Source organism: Salminus brasiliensis, chromosome 11, assembly GCF_030463535.1.
Source record: "Salminus brasiliensis chromosome 11, fSalBra1.hap2, whole genome shotgun sequence".
Taxonomy (NCBI): Eukaryota; Metazoa; Chordata; class Actinopteri; order Characiformes; family Bryconidae; genus Salminus; species Salminus brasiliensis.
In genome coordinates, this window is record NC_132888.1 from 35,046,975 (window position 1) to 35,071,603 (window position 24,629).

General features: G+C 41.7%; 1 protein-coding gene across 2 annotated transcripts in view; it reads right to left on the reverse strand.

Moving 5' to 3' along the window:
• dpf1 (double PHD fingers 1) overlaps positions 1 to 24,629 on the reverse strand; it is a 67,975-nt gene that overhangs the window by 21,172 nt on the left and 22,174 nt on the right. For both annotated transcript variants that reach the window (XM_072690725.1, XM_072690726.1), the window contains exons 4-8: positions 22,805 to 22,912; positions 20,237 to 20,364; positions 16,671 to 16,760; positions 11,555 to 11,633; positions 7,916 to 8,047 (exon numbers count right to left, since the gene is read on the reverse strand). In XM_072690725.1, the coding sequence (XP_072546826.1) occupies positions 7,916 to 8,047; positions 11,555 to 11,633; positions 16,671 to 16,760; positions 20,237 to 20,364; positions 22,805 to 22,912 (537 nt within the window). The remainder of the gene's footprint in view (positions 1 to 7,915; positions 8,048 to 11,554; positions 11,634 to 16,670; positions 16,761 to 20,236; positions 20,365 to 22,804; positions 22,913 to 24,629) is intronic.

Sequence of the window (24,629 nt, forward strand, 5' to 3'; positions counted from 1 at the left end):
GGTTCAATATTAGTCTAAGACTAGACTAAGACCACTAGCCTAAATAAACTATGCAAGCACTTGATTATAGTCTGACTAAGCCAAGCTTGGCTCCATTAAATATTTTCAAGAGCATATTCAAGAGCACTTAATTCAACCCTGATTAAAGGCCTGTGATTGCACCTGAATCTGGTATTTCGGCAGACATAGATAATTTACTCAGATAACAGGCATATTGTTTTTTCTTGCTGTTGGGTATCATGTATCTTTGTATTTGTTTTAGCAGTACTGACGTTTAAAAGCCCCTGGGAACCTAAATCTGAGTTTTCCTTCTAATTAAGTTAACCTGTCTCCTCAGGGCTCCCAATCTAAATGTAAAAGTGTGTCTTATGAACATCTTCCCAAAGTCTAATACATGTCTGCTGTACTTCACCAGTACTGCTGTCCTCTCGAAAGGCCATCCCAGTAGTAATAACGCTGACCAATTACAAGGCTTTAGCTCTCCAGTTTAAGGAACCTGCAGAGCGAAAGCTGAAGCTAAATATGTTGAGCTAAAGCTAAAGCTGAACCTGGTGAGCCAAAGCTAAAGCTAAACCTATACATGTAAACCTATATCTGTCGTCCCTCATGCCGGTGTATCTAATTTAGCGGCTGGATGCTGGGACGGACAGGACGTCCCGACACAGCACCATAACTGGGGAGACCACCAATCTGTACCCCATTGCCTACACGTCTACCCCGCCTTACTGACACAGCTCATAGCCATCCACCTGCACCTCTATCTTGGGGTTACACATAGGGCCCAGCCCATGGTCTTTTCTAGGACCCAGCCCTATTCGAATCACCCACTACATCACAACCTCTTCACCGGGGTAATCAGCTACGTACTTCCCTTTCGCTGGTGCTTTGCAACTGCTACGACCTAATACTGGCTTGACAAGGATCCAGAAGCCCAGTATAACACTACGCTTACTCATGGTCCATTACCTTAACCACCAAGTAGTCAGACTGACAGAAATAATTAAACAATACTATAAGGAAATTCTACAAAAAAAAAAAAATACCTACACCCAGACCACCGCCTTCATCTCCATACTAACCACTCTCTGCATTGTAAACTCTCGCAGGTGTCTTCAGGTAGGCACTCTCCTTTCGTCAGCGTTTTGCTGACCAATTACAAGGTGAATTAAGCCCATGACACCTCCTGAAGGCTCAACACTGAAGTCTAACGTCCCAGACCCATTTCCCTCCATGCTCACGTCACAGAATTTCGCCAGTTTCCTCCAAACTTCGTTAACGCAACACCAACAGCAAATGCGCACCGCAGCCTAGATCTACATACTACATACCATACTACACCTCCCACCCCAACTTAGCCCTTTCTATTCACAAGCACTAACTACATTTATTAGCTACTTCTGACAATTCCTTCAAAGCTGCCCTCAACACACGTCCTCTAAATTCGAATACACCCAGCTTTCACATGACAGACTTCACTACAAAACCCCTAACAGCTACCTCTACTGGTACAGTATACGTCTGCCACCCACGTTTACTCACCTCAGCCACCAAATCTTAAAATTTCACTTGGATTTTTTTTGCATGATGGTGTGGTGTTGTGAATTGTTAAAGGCATTAACACAATTAATCGTTAGTGTATCATTTAGAAATAAGCAAATGCAAATTTGTGATTGGGCAAATGTATGAATCTGGCCCTTTATTGTTTGTTATATGTTAATAGTAAACAGACAGTTTAATACTGGGACGATAAAAGCACAATATCTGATATTAAACACATGCTGCAGGGAGTAATCGCTTTCTTCTTGCTGTTAAAAGAGCAGGTAAATTGTGCCTCAACCAAAGCTGAGATCACATATGGCCAAGCACTCGCAGGATCACGCAACAAAAAAAACTGCTGCAACACTCCCTTTTGGCAGCACAAACACATCACACTTCATTTACATTAAAAACAGGCTGCCAGTTGGAGTGTGATCACTTGAAGCAGGCTGCGGATTGACTTTCAGATCTTACACTGTTGTTTATAGACTGAACATTATATACAGTATATTTAATGATTATTTTTAACATGAGCTAGCGTGCCCCTATACCCCCCCCCCGATCCCCCCACCCCCACCACTGCGATGCTCCTAATGGGGCTCTAGTGAGGTGTGCCGCTATGTCATCACCATACCAGCTACAAATCAGACCGCCAATCGCGCCACTGTTTCTTTTTTCCCCTGTTCTCCTTTTCCAATCTGAAGGGAGCTGTTCAATGATTTCTTTCAGAGCTGTTTGTTTACCAGCGGGTTTAATCGCCACAATTATGGTTAGGAAAAAAAAAAAGAAATAATAAAAAAATAAGAGATGTTGTGGTGCTTGGTTAGAGTGTATTCTGCTGAGAGAGAAAGAGAGGCTGAATGAAATTGAGTGTGAAAGAGAAAGAGAGAGTGGATATGGGCAGAAGGAGAGAGCTGCATGAACAGTAGTGCCATGACAGGAACAAACAAAGAATGGAACCTAAGAAATGTGACCTTGGCCACTGTCGTCATCACTGTCCCCACCCGCAGCCTCTCTCGCTCTCTGAAAATATCTCTTTCTTTCTGTGAATCGCTCTCTCTGAATTTCTATCACTCTCTGCATATGCACACACACACATACACATACATCACCTCCCCAATGAATGTTATTATGAAGCATTACTGTGGTGTAGATGATGTCCATTTACACAGGCTCAAAAGTAATTAGACAATTGACTGAGATGTGCAGCTCTGCCGCCAGGTGTGGCCTGTCCCCTCAATAATCCTCTACAAATTAAGGAGGGCAATGTGAATTTGCCTTTGGTTTGCAAGTGAAGCATACCACATCACCTGTCAAACATGGCGGTGGTACTGTGATAGTATGGCCAATTACGTCTGCTAATGGGGGGCAGTGGTGGCTCAGCGGTTAGAGCGCCGGGATATCGATAACAGGGTTGTGGGTTCGATTCCCGGGCTCGGCAAGCTGCCACTGTTGGGTCCTTGAGCAAGGCCCTTTACCCTCTCTGCTCCCCGGGCGCTGGAGTTGGCTGCCCACCGCTCTGGGTGTGTGTGTGTACTCACTGCCCCTAACACATGTGTGTGTGTGAGTGTGTGTTCACTACCAGATGGGTTAAATGCGGAGGACACATTTCGCTGTACAGTCCACACTGTACAGTGACAAATATATGTGCACCTTCACCTTAATGGAACCGGGTCACTGGTGTTTGTTGATGATATGTCTGCTGATTGAAGCAGAAAGATGAATTCTGAAGTGTACAGAGCTGTACTTTCTGCTCCTATCTGACCTCTGCAGTGCATAGAGATAATCGTCCAAAAGGATAGGATAGAGCTTTACAGGAGCTTTGCTGTTCCTTGTGCATTAGTGTCTTGCCAAATAACCTGGACTGACGACTGGATATTCTCCTGAGAGACCATCAAACTACCACCACCATGTTTGAGGTATGCTGGATTAGATTTCTGCCTGATATATTCGATATTTGAGGTGAAGAAAACCTGCAGTTCCTTAGATACTGATTTTGGTTCTCTTCAATCTTCTTGGAGGACATTTGGTGGGGTGTTTGGGAAGATTGGGAAGAACTTCTGGGAGACAACTTGCTGTTCCAAGCTGTCTCCATTTCACTGAAGCTCCAGGGTCTTGTTACCTTTTCCAGATCTTTCTTTCTCAAGTTCCCTGGAATATCTTTTGATCTGCCTCAGACTAGTTGCCCACCCTCCACTACCAATTATGTTGAAATACTTCAAGTATTTGCGACTACTATAATTACTATTATTATTACCACCATAATCATTTCTTTCATTGTCTTACCACCTCTTATATGATTCTAGAGTTATATTATGATTATATCAGCACACCTGAGCGGAAGAACAGTCTTATATGATGGTACAGTGACATTTTATCCATAATTTACAGTAAAGTAGTTCTGACCAGAGGAGGATGGGTCCCCCTTATGAGTCTTGGTTTCTCCCAAGGTTTCTTGCTTTCATGCTTTGTTGACATCTTGTCCTTTTATGGCAGTTGTAAAAAGCACTATACAGATAAATGGGATTTCATTTGATTTAGTGTACTGCTCTTTGAGACCTACTTCCATTGCTGCAATGGTCTATTTTAATGGTGCTTACAGCAAATTTAACACTGATCAAACCTGGGTGTGTCTAATAAAATTTATTCCAATGATCCACTTCTTCCAATTATCAAATAAGATACATTTGCTTCATTGACTGACTGAGTAACTAAGGGGGTCACACCAGGCCAGTCGGTGTAAGATAATCTTTACCCATGAAAAACTGATTTTCCGTCATGCCTGATGAAAACCTGCATTTCGTTTTTACTCTTGGTTGCCTTGATTGTCATTAGCAATATGCACGAAACTGAACACATGAGGAGAAGGCAAACCTATTTTTTTTTTCGCCTGCTGCCTGTCTGATTGTCTCCATAACCAACAGCCTGAGTCTCAATCTACGCCTCTACCTCAGTATGTGCCAGGGCGCATTCAGGGGGGGGAGGGTCTGGTCTTCTTAACTCAAACTACTGGAGTCACAAAATCCAATTTTCAGGTGCATATCTAGGGGGAGCGACCTCCAAAAGCAAACACCAACCTCACACACACACACACATACACACACACACACATACACACAGTCACATACACATACATGCCTCGCTCCCCTTGCCCTTCCCTGACACATTCACATCAATGCCCAGCCAACCCCCCAACCCCCCCCCCACACACACACACACACCCCAACACCATCACTGCACTCCTTCCACCACACATACACACACACACGCTCACACAACCCTAACCACCAACCAACACCCCCCTCCCAGCCTCTATGCCTCATATGAAAAAGAATATGAGCAGACATGAATTTTAATGCAGCTTCTCATCTCGGCTCAAACCAGTTTCAGCTATGGAAATAAATAAAAAGTAGAGGGGGAAGAAGAAGCCGAAGAAGGAGAAGACGAAGACGAAGACGAAGAAAAAAAAATACAGATAACCGATAGATGAATCTTAAATCAAAAGCAAAGAAGAGGCGAGGGAGCGAGGAAGGCATGAAGAAGAGAGAAAGAGAGAGAGAGCAAGCAAGAAAGAGAGACAGAGAGAGAGAGATAGAGAGAGAGAGGCACACTGGCATAGAAATGGGGGAGAGAGGAAGAGAAATGGAAAGAGATATTTAAGAGGAGTGGCAGAAAAGACAAAGGGAGGAGACGGAGAACAGGGGAGAGAGTGAAAAAGGGAGAGAATGTGACTGAAGGGGGAAGAACGAGGAGAGAGGAGAAAGGATGCAGAGGGAGAGAGAAAATGGAAAAGCCAGAATCTCATCTCTCGGCAGAATAATCTGTCATTTATCAAACTGATTGAAAAAGGAGAGAAGTAGAGAGGGAGGGGCATGGCACCAGCGGAAGAAAAAAAAAAGGGGGGGGGGATAAAGTGTGCGAGAGAGAGAGAGAGAGAGAGAGAAAGAGAAAAGCAGAAAAGGAGAAAACAAGAGAATCTGGATTTGGTCGGGCTCCAATACTTCATCGTACAGCTCCAGTCTGGCAGCCGCGCTCCTGCGTCTAGACGTTTCTTTTTTTGGGGCTTCGGAATATTGCATGAATAATGTATGGCCGAGGTTTCATTAAAACCCCCCCTCTTATTAATAATATTGCTGGTGGTGTACTACGGAGTAGGACTGTGTGCATAACCTGACAGATTTGGAGGGCAATGAAATATGTATTTTCACACATACGCATGCAGGTGCATTACTACCCACACACACACACACACACGTCTAGATAACGTACAAAATGAGCACGCTTTAGTTTTATTGTTATTATGTATTTTTTCTAAACCGCTACACCGATGTGAAGACAGGAGCCAGTTGTGGCACGAGGCGGAAAGACAGACAGGCCCCTTCACCCTGGTGCTCGGCCAATTAACTCTAGGAGGTAAATGGGCACGCTTTCGCAAGGACACTGCAACGAGGTCAAATACAGCAGCACACAAAAGGATACGGCGCTCAGATGAGCAGGCAGAGGCCGCGTCAGTCGGAAATAACTGGGCACGTAGTTCGGAGGAAAATCGAATTGACATAATTTACTTCTTCATGTTTACCTTAAAATAACAGCTGCGAAAACCTCATGATGCTCCAATGAAGGTGTAATACAGAATATAGAGCCTATCTTTGCTATGTTACTGCACTATGTAACTTTGGTAAGGTGTGAAGGACAATGCTTGTGAGGACTGTATAGCGCTGCATAACCCAAGTCATACTTGTGTACAATCCTATAATACTACCCTTTCTTACTCAGAAGGAGTAAGAAACACCAATTCTGTTTCAATCTGCAGTGTACTACATGCCTCTTTTAAGCAGGAGCGATTCCAGCGGGTCCAAACACAAAGCAATTTGTGGTATTTCAAAACATTTGAAAAGAGGGGTCCGGAGTGGTCAAGCGGACTAAGGTGTGTATTGGTTCGCCCTCACTAGTGTTAGGGGAATCGCATGCAAGAGTATGTACGGGTTGGGTAATTGGTGGCCCAAACTGGGGAGAAAATGGGTGAAAAATCAGATAAAATAAAAAATAATGTCTCAGTTGATGCCTGCTTTTACACACATACAGTATAAATAGAGCGGTAAAAACACTGGGGTTTGATGTGTAAGTGACGAAATTCATGAAAAGAACACATTTTCAACTGTTGGATCATGCTTTGGGCTTGTGTTGCAGCCAGTGGCACAGGGAACAATTCAGTCATATAGGCAAGACTGCCAACCATTAACTGCCATTTGAATTCTGAATACACTGTGCTGTTGCCTTATAGCCTTCTTTTGCTCAATTGTGTTTAGAGGAGGAGCCCATTTTACTAGCAGCAACTGCTTTCCACTTCACTGCATTTCGTTTATTGTGTGAGGTTCTTAATGCAACCGATCCCCTTTTTTCTGATGGCTGCCAGTTGACTTAGAAACCATTCTGAAATGGTTTGCTGAAAGCAATTTCCACAATTTGTTCCAAAAAATGCTGCTTAATTAAATGATTAAGATGTAAAATCAAGCTTTTCACAGTAGTTTGGTCTGAGATGCTCCATTGTTGATAAATGTCACTTGTCAGAACTGTTCACAGTGATGGTCCCATCCCATTAATTACTAGAAATTTGAGTCAATTAGTATCTCAACAATTAAATTAGTCAGACTTTTCTCAAAATATTAGTGGAATTCCCCTTTTAATTTTAAATACCATCTAATACACTGTTCTCTATACATATGAACAAAAGCACAGAGAAAAGTCAGGCTCTAGCTTCTGCTACTATTGTTTTTAGGCAACGTCACATACATTTATCTATAAAAATGGACAAAAACATGCCCTTCCCAAGTCAGAAACCAAATAAGTCTATTTGAGATTATTCAACAACGCAAAGTGTCCAGTGGTGTGCAAGTGTGATCACTGAGGCATACAGCTGCTCACCAACTATCCATTACTTGATAGGTACATTAGCAGACTTGCATCATTCCTGGAACAAAGTGTTTTAAATAGCAAATCCTGCTGCATTCTGCTGCACCCTGAGACTAGCATCACAGGGGTATTTGCTGAGGAATTATTTAGTTAATTGAGTTCATGTTCGAAAACCGCCTTTTGAGACCCCATGTTCATTATAATTAAGGCCAGTCTAAAAACATTGCCCTTCATTTGCGCTCTGCAGGTGTGTAGTGCTTGGACCCCGATGATTGCCACTCGCGATGTAATCTGAAGACAGGCATTAAAAATGAAAACTCATTAAGTCCACAGAAATCATTCGTCAGTCAAAATGGTGAATTTCATCAAAAAGCAAAGGGGGTTTGCAATGTATCGTTTAGCCTTGTAGCTCCCAAACATGCCTGACTGTTCGTTTAAGGGGGTGAAATAAATGTGTCAAACTCACGCTTGTGGTTGTTCTTGCGTTGGAATGGAAGGGTGTGGCGTTCAGAGTCTTCCTCTCCCTCTTCGTCCGCCAGGTGCGTATGGGTGTAGTGGTAGCTTAGGCCTGGGCGGTTCTTGTACCGCTTGCCACAGACTAAACACACACAAACAAGACTGCTTTGAAAAATCCAAACTCACTGATTAGCAAACTGTGCTTTAATCATCTCACACTCACTTGTGTCAAACTGTTTCTGTAATGTCCAGTAACAAAAATGGCAGCTTTGGTGGCCACTAAGATTTGATAAGGGCTTAGTCTTCCAAAAAAAAAAAGTTTTCTAAAAAAGGCTACATGTTACAGTGGCCTGATTTTAGTTTAGAACAGGAGATGCTAGGCTAACACTGCCAACAAACATTGGACTTGGACTGTCGCCAACCTCATCTCAGTAAATATATGCCAAAACCCTTTAACCCTTTAATTTATTAGCTTTATCATTCTGGGTAGTCACAAAAAACAGAGGCACTTTCATACGGGGTCCTAGATTGGATACATATCCAATTCCAGTCCGTGCGAACTTCACGAGAACGGTCGGATCAGAGAAAGTCAGCTAAGAGAACCTACTTCCTTCGCGGTGAACTTCAATAGGGGCTTCTGTAGCCAAACAGACATTTGGGATTCAGTTTATGTGCTCAGTCAGACTGTACAATGCACTATTAGGGTGTGGAAGGTGTAGCAAGCCATTTGGGATTCAGCCTTATTTCATTGTGCATTCATTATTTATTTGAATGTGGTCCATTTCAGAGCACTGGTATGTTCACATTACAGACATGATGTGGATCACATATCCACACAAATGTGAACCCTCAAGTTCAAGGCAGGTCAGATCTAAGCCAGAAAGTCTGAATTGAACGTGTTTTTCAGGTTTTGGTTTTCATGGTTTTCATGTTTTGGTCAGAAATGTAAACAGCCTATAGTTCTACATGGCATTGTCTCATTCATGGCCAAAGCTGGACGACCACAGACATATCAGTTAGCTCACTGGTTGCGCATACTTGCCTAAAATCATGTTGAGTAACCTCAAATAGACTTTCAGTCGATGTGGTTTCTGGCACTGTATGAAAAATCCACTAGAACATAAATCCAATCCAATAGAAAATAAACTCATTAAACAGGCCTGGACAAAAATTATGGTACCCCTGAAAATAATGTGACCAAAAGGACATGTTAAATCAAGGTGTGTCCACTAATTAGCATCACAGGTGTCTACAATTGTGTAATCAGTCAGTGGGCCTGTATAGGGCTACAGGTAGTCACTGTGCTGTTTGGTGACATGGTGTGTACCACACTCAACATGGACCAGAGGAAGTGAAGGAAAGAGTTGTCTCAGGAGATTAGAAAGAAAATTATAGACAAGCATGTTAAATGTAAAGGTTATAAGACAATCTCCAAGGAGCTTGATGTTCCTGTTACTACAGTTGCACATATTATTCAGAAATTTCAGGTCCATGGGACTGTAGCCAACCTCTCTGGACGTGGCCACAGGAGGAAAATTGATGACAAATCAAAGAAAAGGATAATATGAATGGTAACAAAAGAGCCCAGAAAAACTTCTAAAGAGATTAAAGGTGAACTTCAAGCTCAAGGAACATCAGTGTCAGATCGCACCATCCGTCGTTGTTTGAGCCAAAGTGGACTTCATGGGAGACGACCAAGGAGGGCACCATTGTTACATTGAGACACCATTGAGTCACCGTAGTGGTTGGTGTGGCGCAACAGATAACACCACTACCTGCTTCCTCACCACATGGAAGACTGGGGTTCGATTCCCGGTCTGGGTGACTATGCTGCGCTACACCAATAAGAGTCTTTGGGCCAGACCTCTAACACTACATTAGCCCACTTCTGTGATATGAGTAACCTTATAAGGTACTCTGGATAAGAGCGTCAGCGAAATGCCGTAAATGGAATTGTTAAAAACAAATCATAAAAGCCAGACTGGAAATTGCCAAACCACATGTTGAAAAGCCCAAAAGCTTCTGGGAGAATGGACTGATGAGACAAAAATTTAACTTCTTGTCAAGGCTCATCAGCTCTATGTTCACAAATGGAAAAATTAAGCATATAAAGAAAAGAACACTGTCCCTATTGTGAAACATGGAGGACAGTGTTCTGTCTGTTATGTTCTGGGGCTGCTTTGCTGCATCTGGCACAGGGTGTCTTGAATCTGTGCAGAGTACAATGAAATCTCAAGACTATCAAGGGATTCTAGAGAGAAATGTGCTGCCCAGTGTCAGAAAGCTTGGTCTTAGTCGCAGGTCATGGGTCTTGCAACAGGATAATGACCCAAAACACAGCTAAAAAAAAAAAAAAGAATGGCTAAAAGGAAAACATTGGACTATTGTGAAGTGGCCTTCTATGAGCCCTGACCTAAATCCTATTGAACATTTTTGGAAGGAGCTGAAACATGCCATCTGGAAAAGGCACCCTTCAAACCTGAGACAACTGGAGCTGTTTGCTCATGAGGAGTGGGTCAGAATACCTGCTGAGAGTTGCAGAAGTCTTATTAACAGTTACAGGAATCGTTTGATTGCAGTGATTGCCTCAAAAGGTTGTGCAACAAAAAATTTAGTTATTGGTACCATCATTTCTGTCCAGGCCTGTTTGATGAGTTTTTTTTTTTAATAATTATGTTGAAGCATGATTAAAAAGCAATGTCTGACTTTCATTTGTTAATTTTCATAGCATTTTTATTTATTACTTTTGTCATTGTGGGTTTTTAATTTCATTAACTGATTGATACCAACTTTTTTGTGTGTATCTGTAGCCGAGCTAGCTAAACAAAGGTAGGTTAGCAAATGGGTTACATATCCAGAATCACCATTCTGTCCTTCAATAGTCGCTACATCCAAGCCATTTTCGTTTATGAATGGGCTTGTTCTGTGGTGAGCAGACTGTTATCCTGCCAACTAAGCTAATGCTAACCAGCTTCTCTCTCCTGATTCAGAGCGGCCAAACATTTGTCAGACTGACTGTTTAACATTATTGAATGATCATAGTTTATCATCCTGTGAGCATTTGTACTTCAGCTCATGTTTTCATAGATTGCATTAAGACATACTGTGTTATAAACTACATTACATGAAAAAAAGGAAGGCCGGGATGTGTGTTGGACAGGGTGAGGGACATTTTTAGGTGTGTACTTACAAAGATGAGATTGGTGACCGTCTTTGTCCAGTGTTTGTTTGCAATGTTAGCCTAGAATGCCTCATTCTGAACTAAAGAAGCACATGTCTGACAGCAGACATGTCTTGAATCTGAGGGCAAAGATCTATCATGTTTGTTTGATTTCCTCACCAAACTATTTCTTAACTTTAAAACTGGACAAAAGTACTAAGTACAAAATTCAGGCTTCAAGACGTGTCCAACCTGCCTTGGCTGATCTACTACATTTCAGGAGTGGGAAAATTGCAGAAATCAGTTAAGAATAACCAATTTTTTTTTTTAATCAAACCACCACATGGAATGACTGTTTCTATTCATAATATTTGAATGTGACTCTAGTGATCTTCCTTCATTCAAACCTAGCAATTTACAATGCATTCAGCTGTGAGTCACAGCGATGGACTGTGTGAGACAAGATATTTGAAAGCAGACGATACTCACTGTCGCACACGTATGGCTTGTCCCTGTCCTCTAAGGAGGCCGGCTCCTGTCTCTTCCTCATTCCACCAACGCCACAGGCCTGGTGTGTAGGGGGGGGGGGGGAGCAGCACGTTCATTATCACACATACACACACACACAGAATAATATAGAATGTGGCAGACAGAAACATTTGTGAGATGCTGACAGAAAGTCAGCCTCTCGTGTCCAGTCTATCTTTCTTTCTCATAATCACACCCAATCACAGGCTATTGAAACATCCTTAAACATCATTACTAGATATTAGCTATTATAGAGTGTCTTGTAAGCTTTACCTTAATATAATTAAAAGGTAATACCACTTATTTTTTAGGATTCCATAATCATTTAATCAAAGAGATGTAAACAAAGGCACTCAGGGTGGACTGGAATGAAATGCAACATTCTCGAGAAACCTACCAATGCAAAATTGCTTACAATGGAGGTGAATGGATATTTACAACCCTGTTATGTTGCCTCAGAATGACACATTTTGTCATTCTTTAATGTCATTTCTGAAAGGGTTGCTGGTTAGCTGTGAGGTTAGCCAGCTGAAGAGACTGCAGCTGGTTGGCTGGGTAAGCTTTTAGCCTGGCACCTGCTCAGCCCATCCTCATTTTAGAAGCTTTTAGTCATTCAGTCGCCGTTGCGTTCAGCCTCGAAAGGCTTGCTCTAGTGAGCTGGGTGTATGTCTATTTTAAGGCTGTAAATATAACGAGCCGCGACTGTAAAGTATTTTTTATTTTGTGGTTTTGGAAATGGCCTGTTTTCAGATTGGGACAGATTGACAGCAGTGTTTGAGGTTCACAATTTGTCACTTCCATATACTGAACTCCCATTATTTAACTATGACAAGATAGGACTTCTTGTTTTAGGATGTTAAAAACTTCCCCCACAAAAACTGATTATGTTGAAAGTTTGTGAATATGTTGCCTGATGATGGAGATGATGATTTTATATAGTCTTGAAATGAGCACTTAGTACAAATCATATGAAAAATATTTTCCTTGTAATTTATTCTCTGGAAAATCATATTAAAATGACAAGAGCACACTGTTTATTGTAATTTGTTATGTGCATGTACAAGAAAATTAACAAGTGGAATACATTAATTTCTAACACCTTTTAGATGCTAATTTTAACAAACCTAACTATACAATAAACTTTACTTATATAAAAATATATCAAAATATGTTTTTATTTATTTATTTGTATTCTTTATTTTTTTGTTATGCTGATAGATCACTGTCAAATACAGTTGATAACAGCAAGAAAATATGTGACTAAAGACCAAATATTTTGTGATTTTAAAGTATTGTGACACAGGAGTGCCCCATGATGCTTTGGGGTGCCTTGGGATTTCTATTTTAATGGTTGTTTTGTTAAGCATTATCTTTTTGTGTTTCTTGTGGTCTAAGAGACATTTTGGTGTGGCTGGCTATGTGTTTTATGGTAGTTTTAAGTAATCACCATCATAATGGCAACTAAGCTAAGGTATAGCCTTTTTAGGGGTGTGTTAGCATGGATCTCGATTTGTTAGAATTAGAGTTCTTAAGAGAACAACCTGACTTTCTCTAAAAGAGCTGTGTTGTTTATATGTCTGCTGTTATAACTGTTGGTGATTAAGCAAAAGTCTTCATGAGAAGTGTCTTTTACTTGCCATTCATAGTTTTTAAATGAACAGTTAACCTGCATCTGGAGAACTGAATATGCTTTTATTTGGGGTATTAATGTATTTAAATAAAATGTATTATTATTTTATTATTATATTTAATTCTCATATTTAATTTAAACATAGGCCTTCTAATCTAAAAAAACATTTCTATTTTTTGACAGACAGAAAATTAACCCCATATTGCCAGATTGCCTCTATTTTAGAGACATGTGTAGGGCATGGTGAGGCAAAGAAGTCCCTAGAGAAAATGTATTTTGTATGAATGTATAATTTTTACGACAAATCAAATGTAAAGACTTTGTTTACATCTCAATAATAAATTACTTCTCATACTTCTCAATGACTTCTCATTTAACCAAAACAATTTCTTTCAGGCTATATATAAACATATATATGTAAAATATCTAATTACATACCAGTTTTATCATATACTGTTACCACTATTAATGAATTTCATCATTTTCTATGCAATATGAAGCACTGATTATACAAATGTAAGTGGAGGAGCTATTTAGACAGTAGTGAAATATAGACAATAAAAACAATAAACTTTCTTTATGTTTCAAAATAGCCAGAGAATTTTATTTTGGCCAAAAAGAAGCTCATACTTTATTGAATATTATTATAATTGATTATAATCAATCCTAAAATTCCAAAAAGTCAATGCAACTGCATTACACCCCTAAGGTTTTCACTTCATCATCATCTTTATGAAATGCTGTCACCATAAACAGAGTGACACAGAATGCACACACCACATGAACAGAGCTTAAGACATAATTATCCCAGCATTCCCCTCTGTCTTTGCCCCTTAGCCCCGCTGATAACCATGCGGGGTCTGTAACACCTGAGAGCGAGTTAACAGCACCGGCGGGGTGAGATTCTCACAGAAAGTGCTGATGCGGAAAGTGTCGCTTTCAGCCCCAGTCACACTATTCAAGTCCCTCTTTGTTCTCTCGGCATGCTTATCGGAATCAGGCCGAGCGTTTTCTGACCTACAGTGCGAACTTTATAGAAGCGTGTGCATAAGTACCCAACCGCAGATAAACACAAGCACGTTGCTGTCTTTGTATTAAGCTACTGAGGATTGAGTGGAGGGACAGAAACGCAGGAAAGGACCTCTCTCGAGTGCTGAGACTTGAACTTGGACATGAGCAAGGAAAGAGGGAAACTGCTCTCTATTGAGAAGAATGGTGAGAGATCATTGGCACTCGAACTCTGTGTTTTTCCACAGCTGGCCCTGAGAAGTTAGGTCTTCAGATGTAATGAGAGGATGTAGTCCCTAGCACGGGGACATCCATAACGTTCAGCACAGTTTGGTATAGGGTTTGAAGACCACAATAACAATGCTCATTTTGCCAGGTTGAAGACTGTAACTGTAATACACCAACTGTGACCCATGGGGTCAATAAGCTTTCTACTGTTTAGCTGCACAATAAAGAAGCTTGGCTTACAGATAGAACACTGAATGTAGGGATGTCCCAATCTGATGTAGTGGATCAGAAGCCAGCTCAGGCATATATTAATGGATTGGGTATCAGCTATTTTAGGCCGAAACCCCCTCCGGTTCTTTGTTTACTTGATGATGATCCAGACTTGGCCTCAAGACCAGCCTTGAGGCCTTCTTTCTGAAGGCCCCAGAGAGCTCTTTGGATCTGGCCATGGTGATCTTCACCACTCACTTCAACAATCACAAGCAAACCAAACTAAAAGTCCTCTCTGACAATGTTTTGACATCTGCATCTACATTGTAATTCAGGCATTTTAAGCAATCTTCAGCTATCTTCAGCCGTTCCACTGTTCGCTAAATCAATCAGAAGTACAACAACTGACAACATGGCCGGGTCTGGCTGTCCAAGCAAGTTCAGTCCAACAGTGGACCACAAAATGCATAATGAATGACAATCATAAAATGTTGTTGAGGGATCTACAGGTAGCTCTTGCCACAGCTGAAGTCAAAGTACAGCACCTACCATCAGAAAGAGAGCACACAAGTTTGATTTTCATAGAAGGTGTGCAAGGATCATTAGAGAAAGAGTTTTCCAGAAAACCCCTTGGCCAAAAGCAGGCCATCTGGAACAATGTACTTTGGATGTACAAATGAATCCAAAGTTGACATGTTATGTAATGTAAACCAGACACAGCATATGAGCAAAAGATCCCATGTCCCCTGTGAATAACGGAGGTGGAAATATCATGGTTTGAGGCTGCTTTTATTAGGTAGGGCCTGGAAAGCAGTCTAAAAAGTGAACCTAAAAAAAAAGAATTCTGCATGGAGGAGTGGGAAGCACATTCTCCCAGTTGATGTCAGAGACTGATAGATCATATCCTACCTGGTATTAGGGCATAGAGAAATTACATTTCTTCAGTTTTATTGGTTTAGTTATATGACCTCAATTTCTTAATATAGCTGAAATGAAGATCAAATGCCCAGATGTTCAGGAATATAAAAAAGACAATGGTTTTCATAGGGTGTCCTATGCATTAACATTAAGGTTTGGACTGGATCGGCGGCAAATGAACTGAATCGGGACATCCCTACTTCGATGAACGCAGCGCTGCAAAGGGAGTAAAGTGAAAAGAAACTTCAAATGACACAACGGTTCAAATAGACAGGTAATCAGCTACTTAACCTGTTGAGTAACATCAAACAAAATCACACAAACTGTGCTGAAGACCTCCGGCCCTAGCCTATCTTGGGCCCCTAGTGTACCTCATTGATTTTTCTTAGGTTTGGGAATAAGCCACAAATGCTCTTTGATCAACATGGTGAGCTACATACACGGTTGACTCATGGATAAATAAACACCCTTGGGGAGATAAATAAACACCCTTAGACTTTGTGAATTACAAGCTGAGGGAGTGCTCCCCAGCCAGAGTGCACATTTGTAAGAAAGGAAGAGCGTGGCGCTAAGGGTTGTGTGGTTTCGAGATCATAATAGTACATAATAGATGATCATTCAGATGATTATTATCTCTCACATATAACCTATGTATTCCATTAGCTTCATTCTCTCTTAGTATATTATATCCAGACTAACATACTAATAGACTTAATAACACTTAATCAGAACTTTCAGGTGGACTTTTACTGCTCCACATGAAGGAGACCACAAATCAGTTACTCCCTTTCGGCCGGAGTGGAACAAACTAGCTACTCCTCCAGTCCTGAGTGTAAGCCTTATCTGTTTTCTCTATGCTGGCCACAGTGAGTTATATAAACCCCATTGGGGAGATATATAACCTTTTGTAACTTGGTCAACCTTTGGAGATCTCTGGGTATTTGCCAGGAGTTTCTTCCCAGCCGAGAGGTTTTCAATAAATATATTACTTTGGAGCATTAATTGTGACTGTGATTTTACTGATTTCTGCTTATTTAGAGAATTTCCACCACAGTTGTTTTGGCCCCGTGTTTTGTACCGTACCCGGCCTTTGGTGCGGTTCTTGCGCTTGGGAACATCCTCCTCCATCTCCTCGATATCCAGCTCGTGAGGGAAGTCTCCCACCAGCAGCTTCTGCGGAGACAAACACAAGAACAACACACCACATTTGAGCTCCCTCAGAATTTGCCTACAAAGTCAAGCCTATAAATCTAAATTGCCAGTCTCCTGTTTTCTGTTGAACTACATACACTGAAAGCAAGCAAAAATACATTTAATCAAAGTTATAAATACACACCAGCTGTGTCTCCCATAACAGCCAAACTAACAAGTCAGGTTTAGTCACTGAACAGACATATGAGAAAGAAGCTTACAGAGACAAGCAAAGAAGCTTACAGCACATCAGCACTCTATGAGGCTCATAAGGGAGCAGCTGACACCAGCACATAAAAGACACCAGTTTGTCACCATAAAAGAGTAAATTGCAACGTGGTGGCCATTAGCGGAGCCATTGTCATCAGGCACTGACACAGCAACGGGTCACTATAGCTACGATATCATCTTCTATCACTCAAATACTGTCGGTTTAGTATGTAGAAAGTTCCATCGCACTACACTGTTTACTCATGAGAACACGTTAGAGAATCTACTGCTCTGCTTATTTAAGATTTAAGATCCATTACGTTTTCATCGTGCAGCTTTTTAAACAGAACATTATTTCCCAATTTAATGGGAATGTAATATGAAAGTAGAGCTGCACAGTATGGCACAGTACCATACATCGATTATACTGCTACATATTGCAATGATAAATCTTAAAATACATTAAAAACACATGAATAAGCCCTTGATGTGGCTAAAGATTGACCTGCAATTTATATAAGCATTATGATTTATTTAGGAACACACAGACATAGATGCAGGGTGCTTGAGGAGGCCCTGAGAGACAATTGCCAACTGCTGCGACAGGATGTAGGCTAAAAGTGCCTTTAAAAATGCATCATATACAGAGTGAAAATGAAGATACTGTACCTAGCTACATTATGAATCTATCTTATGGCAAGTAAGATTTCCACCCTGTTCATATCTGGCTAATAGCTAGCCAACTTTAGGTTCATGTGATAAGGCAACACTTCAGAGTGCAATTTATTTAAAATATAGATGAATAGGCTAGGCAAGATTTTGCCTGTTGAAACAAAAACATTGGAACTTAATGATCTCAGCCTCTTCTTGTAAAGAAGTCAACTTGTGTATTTAAGGTGGTAGTAACCTCAGGCTCCTGCAGATGGCCTTGCACAAGGCTGATCGGGCTATAATCACCTGCAGGGTGTACCACAGGATTCACGGATTGCATTTGCAGGTTTATAATTTGCAACTCAGGTCTTCCAGTAGTGCCAGAATTCCCAGTGTACAGGAATTTCCGTCAGAGTTGTGGACAAAAGACGAAAGGTAAGAATTGCTTCTAGAAGTCAATGCAGGTCCTTCACCACCAATTTCTGAAAGAACACTCTACAGGAACTTGCATACCATCAACATATGGAGCAGAGTGGAATGCAAGAGGCCTTTGCTCACTTCTGCACAAAAATGAGGAGAATTTCCTGTAGAAATTCTCTCTTTCTGCCACTGCTGGTAGACCCATATGACCGTACGCTTCCATACACCTGCAGATTCAGCTCCTTCCTTCACACTATGACTTATAGATTTTCTGATCTCTTGTCCTATTACTGCTTCCTGGAAAGCTTTTTTTTGTGATAACGTCAGCTGTAAAAGCAATAAACAAATAAATTTGATTTGAATTGAATTGCACTCTACCACCTCTTCTCAACTCTATAAATCCCATCACACACGCGCAGGTATTCATACCCCGAGCATTCTGGTACAACACCATCTGCAGGAGCCTGAAGTTACACCTGAAACACGAAAGGTGACTAATTTATTTCTGGAGAGGTTGTGAAGTAAATAAAAAAAAAAACGTCAACGTAAGTCTTCTCCAGAAATACTTCGGTTGGTTATCCGGGTTTCGAGTAAGAGGTAAGGCTTGATTTGGTCAAGGATCCATTTGTTTGTCTGGGTTGCTGTCCAAGGTACTCCTTAAAGCATTTTCTGAGTTCAAAGGCAAAAAAAAATACTGTCCTGTTTTCCATGGCAGAAAAGAGCCTACAGCCTGAACAGTTCTGATCTTAGACACAACACTTGAAGTGCACTTCAAGCTCCTTCATCCGTATTCTCCTGACTGCCAATCTGGGCTGTATTTCTTGTTCTTGCTGGATCGTTTGTTGTTTTAATAATTGATTCACATAAGCAACAACTGTCCACCACTCCGATATCTTCACCATCAGTGGTAGAGTTAGAGGTGTTTTCTGTTGTAATGGCGTGATACTGAAGATGACTGAAGAACTCCTTACTCAGAAATAGGGCTTAGCCCATCCCGTTCATCCATAGTCTAATCACTCACCACATCTCAAGCCCTGTAAGGTAGTATCCTTCCATCCTGTATTACTGTGGGCATGTATGGTCCAATCAGCAACACTCTAGATTACCATCTGTCAGCGAATGTTTGGATACTTATAATAATAATATTATAATAATAATATAATATAATAATAATATTTTCTCCACTTTATGCCTCTGATGTCATCAATCTGATATCCAACAGGTTTATCGAACATCACGTTTTATATTGTGCAGCAGTAAATAATAATTAATAAAGATTTACTTGATGATTTACTTTACTTACTCTGAATAGGCTTTTCAGATACAGCACTGTATGGAAGCAGGGCACGTGAGCACAGCATGATTAAATAGCCAGCGTCATCACTAAAGTATGGACGACACACAGTCCTGGAAGAAAAGCTAAAGCCTGGAGGGGAAGGTGAAGCTCCAGAGAGCTTCCTTCCTGCAGGGCCCTGCAGGGACACAATCAGCAGATCACAGGTCTTCTCCCAGATCAGCTCTGAGGTCTGCAGAGTGCCTCTTAATTGAGGTGCAAATTGGCTAATTGTCGACCCCCGGGACAGATGTCACGTCTGGAGCATGTGTGCACATATGTGTGTGTGTTCGCGAAGAACAGAGGAAGGCCATGCTGAGAGTGATGACAGCTCATCCAGGGCTGGTTCACAGGGACACATGCATGCACACACTCACACACACACACACACACACACACACACACACTGGTCCACTTTCGCACTTAGATATGTAGATGTCAAACGCGCACTCACTCTCTGTCTCGTCCCACACCGTCACTGCGATGGCCGTGGTCTCACTTTGTCAAAGTCGCTCACGCACAACAGCAAAACAGTCGCACGTTCTCACACATACACACACACACACTTGTATGCACGCTTTGTAGTTAACGAGGAACTCTGCCAGTGGGGGCGTGTTGTTGCTGCAGGGAATTGTGTCAGTGCCAAACAGTGACACAGACACTAAAGAGAGAGACTGGAGGGGAGGAGAGGGAGAGAGAGAGAGAGAGAGTAGGAGCGAGAGACATGCGCCTGGAGTTGTGGCATAGGGCATATGGGAATACAAGTGTGTATCCTAGAGGCCTCAGATTCGCCGAACTTCTAAACACCCACTTAAGTATGTTCCCGACTTGGCGGTGCTCGTACCTGACACTCGCTCATGGCCTCCTCCTCCTTGGTCTCCACCTTCTTGTCTAGCGGCTCTCCGCTGAGTAGAGACTCCAGCACAGGACCCTCAGGAACTCCCCCTTCCTTCTTCAGGGCGGCCTCGTAGTCTGATTGCACACACGCAGACAAACAGCTTTGATTAGGTGCCCTAAGAACTCAGGACTAGGAGGGATGTTCCCAGTCTGATCTGAAAGATTTAACTGCATTTCAATGGATCAGTATTAGCTACATAGCTACAAAGGGGGACTCTTAACATCCAATTGCTAAATAAGATATCTTTCCAGTGGTGGTGAATGGATCCAGGGATATCAATGCAAATCTGAATGCAAATTAATAATCATTTATTTCTCAATTTGGAAGGCTAATTAACCCCCCCCCCCCCATCCCTAGCCCCCAACACTGGGAGGGTGAAGACTAGCATGTCACCTCTGACACATGTGAAGCCAACCACTGCCTCTTTTTTCAATCTGCCGCTGAGCATTGCTAGTGCTTTGCTGACCAACATCACCACATCTGTGTGGAGGAACTGCCATCAACCCATCCCTGAGAGAGCAAGGTATATTGTGCTCTCCCTGATTTCGGCTGCTCATGGCAAGCAACCTGAACCGATATTCCAACCGGTGAGCCTCACATCATAATGTCAGCGCTATTCGGAGCCCCATCTGAACGCATTTTATTTGCCAGCAAAACTATTAGCGAATCTTCTGCTATGCACTGAAGGAACCCAATCAGAGCTCCGTTTTCGTGCCTGCAGAGCAAACAAATGAGCATCAAAGCGGCTGCTGTCTTTTTTTATTTACAACATCCGGTGCAACAGCAAATCTGTCGATATAGGCTGTGTCTCAAACGTAATACATGCAGCCAACTCAGGCAGTGTTTTAAAGGCAGGAAGGTACAGTGTAGATGTTTCCTTCGCTGCCTTTAGTATCCCATGATCCTCTGGGTCCATCCTGGCTTTTATCAAGAGAAAAAGTTATTTACTTAAATTAGTTAAATTAGTAAGTTATTATTTTCCCTTAAACTTTTATTTCTGACAGAAAACTTTCAGTTTAATAGCCGAATATAGGCTTACAGCACTTATAGGTAACCTGGCAACGTCATAACATACTGCCGCCTTCAAAGTGCATCTCAAATGGGATTTGGTTGGAGGTACCTTCATCATAATACTGCCTTTTAGGGCACTGACTTATGAGAAAGCATAGGCCATAGATTACAACCACAGCAAAAGTAAAGTATAATATAGTAGATCATGCTCAGTTAGTCGGTGTCATAATAATTGGAGGAAGAGGAGAATTTAGCTTGAACAACAGTGTTGTGGAGCACCATGCATGGAGTACACATAAGTTATATCCACCACCTTCCACCGTTTTGTGGAGGGGAAACCAACATCAGAAGCTCCCTACCCAGAGAAATGGTTCAGTTTTGAAGCTTGGGTGAAGTGGACGCGTCGAGTGCTTGTAAGGCTCCTAGGTAGGTTAAGCGCTTAGGCTAACGTCTTACCTGACAGCCTCATAAGCACCCACCACATCCACTTCAACCAAGAGCCAGACTTTGGGTGGATGTTTTGAATGCAGTATCTTCAACCATATACACAAGTCTCCTCCATCTTTCCATGTGGTGTTACACTGCACTCTGATCTTTTTGTGTTGTGTGGGAAAGCTAGTTATGACTGGACCTCTTGAAAGTGGGCATGGCTAAATAAGCTCGACTACATCTCTTAATTATTAATGGGTGTGTTTTGGGGCATAATGTGCAATAAACCAATCAGCGGGAATCTTGCCGTTCCCTTTAAGAGCCAGGTGTCTGACTTTGGCGGATTGCTTTTTCAATGGTGGTCTGGGAATAGCAATGAACGTCTGACTGTTGACGTCTGCCTAGGTTGTTTTCAGTCAGTGGAGCACCTGTGTTTTCCGTTGCCAGGATAGCAATACACCAGAAATGTACCTGTACACACCTCATTTCGAGACCACCACACCCCACGGTGTAAATATATTCGCAAGCACCACTGCTATTTAAACGACGCTGGTGGAGTTTGGTGGTGAAAATAGACAGTTGGTGGGGTGTAAGATAGCAACGAGCATCGCGACAGGGTGTAAGATAGGGCCCTAAAAGTTACGATGGTTTTAAAGCTAAGAATGGTCTTAAAGTTTAAAGTCATTTTTGGAGATACAAAGTGGTTTGGTCCATCAATATATCCAACGCTGTGAAAAGAAAGTGCATCTGAAAAGGGTAACCAGAAACAAAAACCACTAGTAGTGCAAGCTTTCTCACTCGTGTGTCTCACAAATAGACCTACTGTAGGATTTTACAGTAACTGGCAGCTTATTGAACCAAACCTAAATTGGATTGGTCTTACGAACTTTATAAATGTACTTGAAGTACGTACACTGTGCAGCTGTAATGCAATATCCACTTATCAAGCATCTATTTCCCAGGAAATCAATTACACTTTCCACAAATTCTGGCATCCTTGGATGACAGCGCACTGTTTCAAGCCACGTTCGCATCCCCCCTTTTCAATGTTACGAGTTCAACTCTGTGTCTTACCTATCTTGAACTCGATGGGCCCCAAACGCGGATCGTCCAGGATGTTTAACCGCTTTTTCTTGCGCCAGCAGCGAGCCGGGTAGGTGTACAGCTGGCCCGGCGCCACACCTGCTTCCAAAATCAAAAGCAAAATCACATGCATTAACCTTAAGGAACTTCTTTTCGAACTGAATGCTAAGGCTGAGGCTAAATCAGTTGGCACTGTTCTTCATGTCTAGCTGCAGAATAGTAACCTCTAGGGTTTGAACATATTGTCACTGTCATGCAAAAATTCGGAAGTGTAAAACAAGTTTATTCCAAGTATTCCAAGGAAGATTTCTATTGGTCCATTTATCATGACTTTTACACACAACTGCCGGATTCACATTATGTCAACAAGTGGAAAATGGCAAAAATGGAGATACAAGGTCTTTGTGCGACAGTGACGATAAAGGAACAGGAGAAATCAGCATAGAGTGAAAAAGTGTCTGTAAACAGTCTACTAATCCATTCTACATTGGTTTTGCATTTGTTAATTAAGCCACTATGAGTTTATCTGTGACCACCTGCTTCTCAAATTCAGATATTCCTGGAGGTCTTCTGATCAGGTGCCCTTAAAGAGCTTCCTAATAATAGAATGCTCTGACAGTTCTCCCTTACCCCAGATGTAGCCAAACATCCAAGATTTGGTGTCCAAATGTCGCTTCTTCAGTTGTGGACTGGAGTTATAAGGCTAACATTGCTAACAATAATCATCCGATAGTCAACAGTCATCCAAATCTCCTCACTTTTCTCTCAGCCAGCTCAAACAGCATCTACACAAACATCTATATGTCCAAATGTTTGTGGACACCACTTCTAATAAATGCATTCAGCTACTTTCAGTTGCACCCATTGCTGACAGGATACATAGGAGTCTGAAACAGAAAAGCATGAACTTATTGGCACCATGCCTAACGCCATATAATGAGGGGTATAAAGCCCTCCCAGCATTGAGCTGTGGAGCAGCGGAACTGTGTGTTCTGAAATGACTCAATCCAATACTTTTGGGATGAGTATGGGAGTTGGGGACGAGGTGGGGTGAGTCGCTTTAGCTCCAACACTAAACTCAAGAAGCCGAATATGGACCCCAAACCCCCAAAATCGGAAGCATTTAGATATCTTGCCAAATCTTCCCTTCAAACAAACAAAAAAACAAGATAGAAATAAGACACACTGCTTATAAACTGCTGATCAGACCTATGTGTGAACTTTCTGGATGTGGCCTTAATGTTCTAATTAAAGCTGTGTGGGTGGATCCACCCACAGCCTTGCAACCGGCGAGGGAACTGCTTATGTAAGCAGTACCTAAGTACAGGAACTCTCAGTTAACATTGCATATTGCAAAATGCATCAGTCATTTATTAGTTATTGGAAAGTTATTTATGGGGAATGCTTCATACGTGTTAAATCTTTTGCCCACAGGAGCAAGAATAACCCACTAAGACTTCACTTCAGAGAGAATATATGGATATTGGTTCCCTGTGGCTTCAAACTAGTTGCAGTTAGTTAAACACTGGTAAAAGTAAGAGATTTATCAACAAAACACCATGAAGCCCACAGCCTTCGCAACAGTGTAAATGAATACATATCGGCTTCCCAAACCACAACCAATTACACGAAACAGTGTGTTAAAAAAGGTCTCCTGTCAATAAGAAGTGCGGTCATTAGTGAGGAACTCTATGTAAAGTATAAATGTGTGGTTTGGGGCACCGAAGTATCCTGCATAGATAGTAGGGAAACGGTCAGATGGTCACAGCTGTGCACTCCAAAAATAAAACCTCCTTAATTCTAGCTTTGTGTTCAT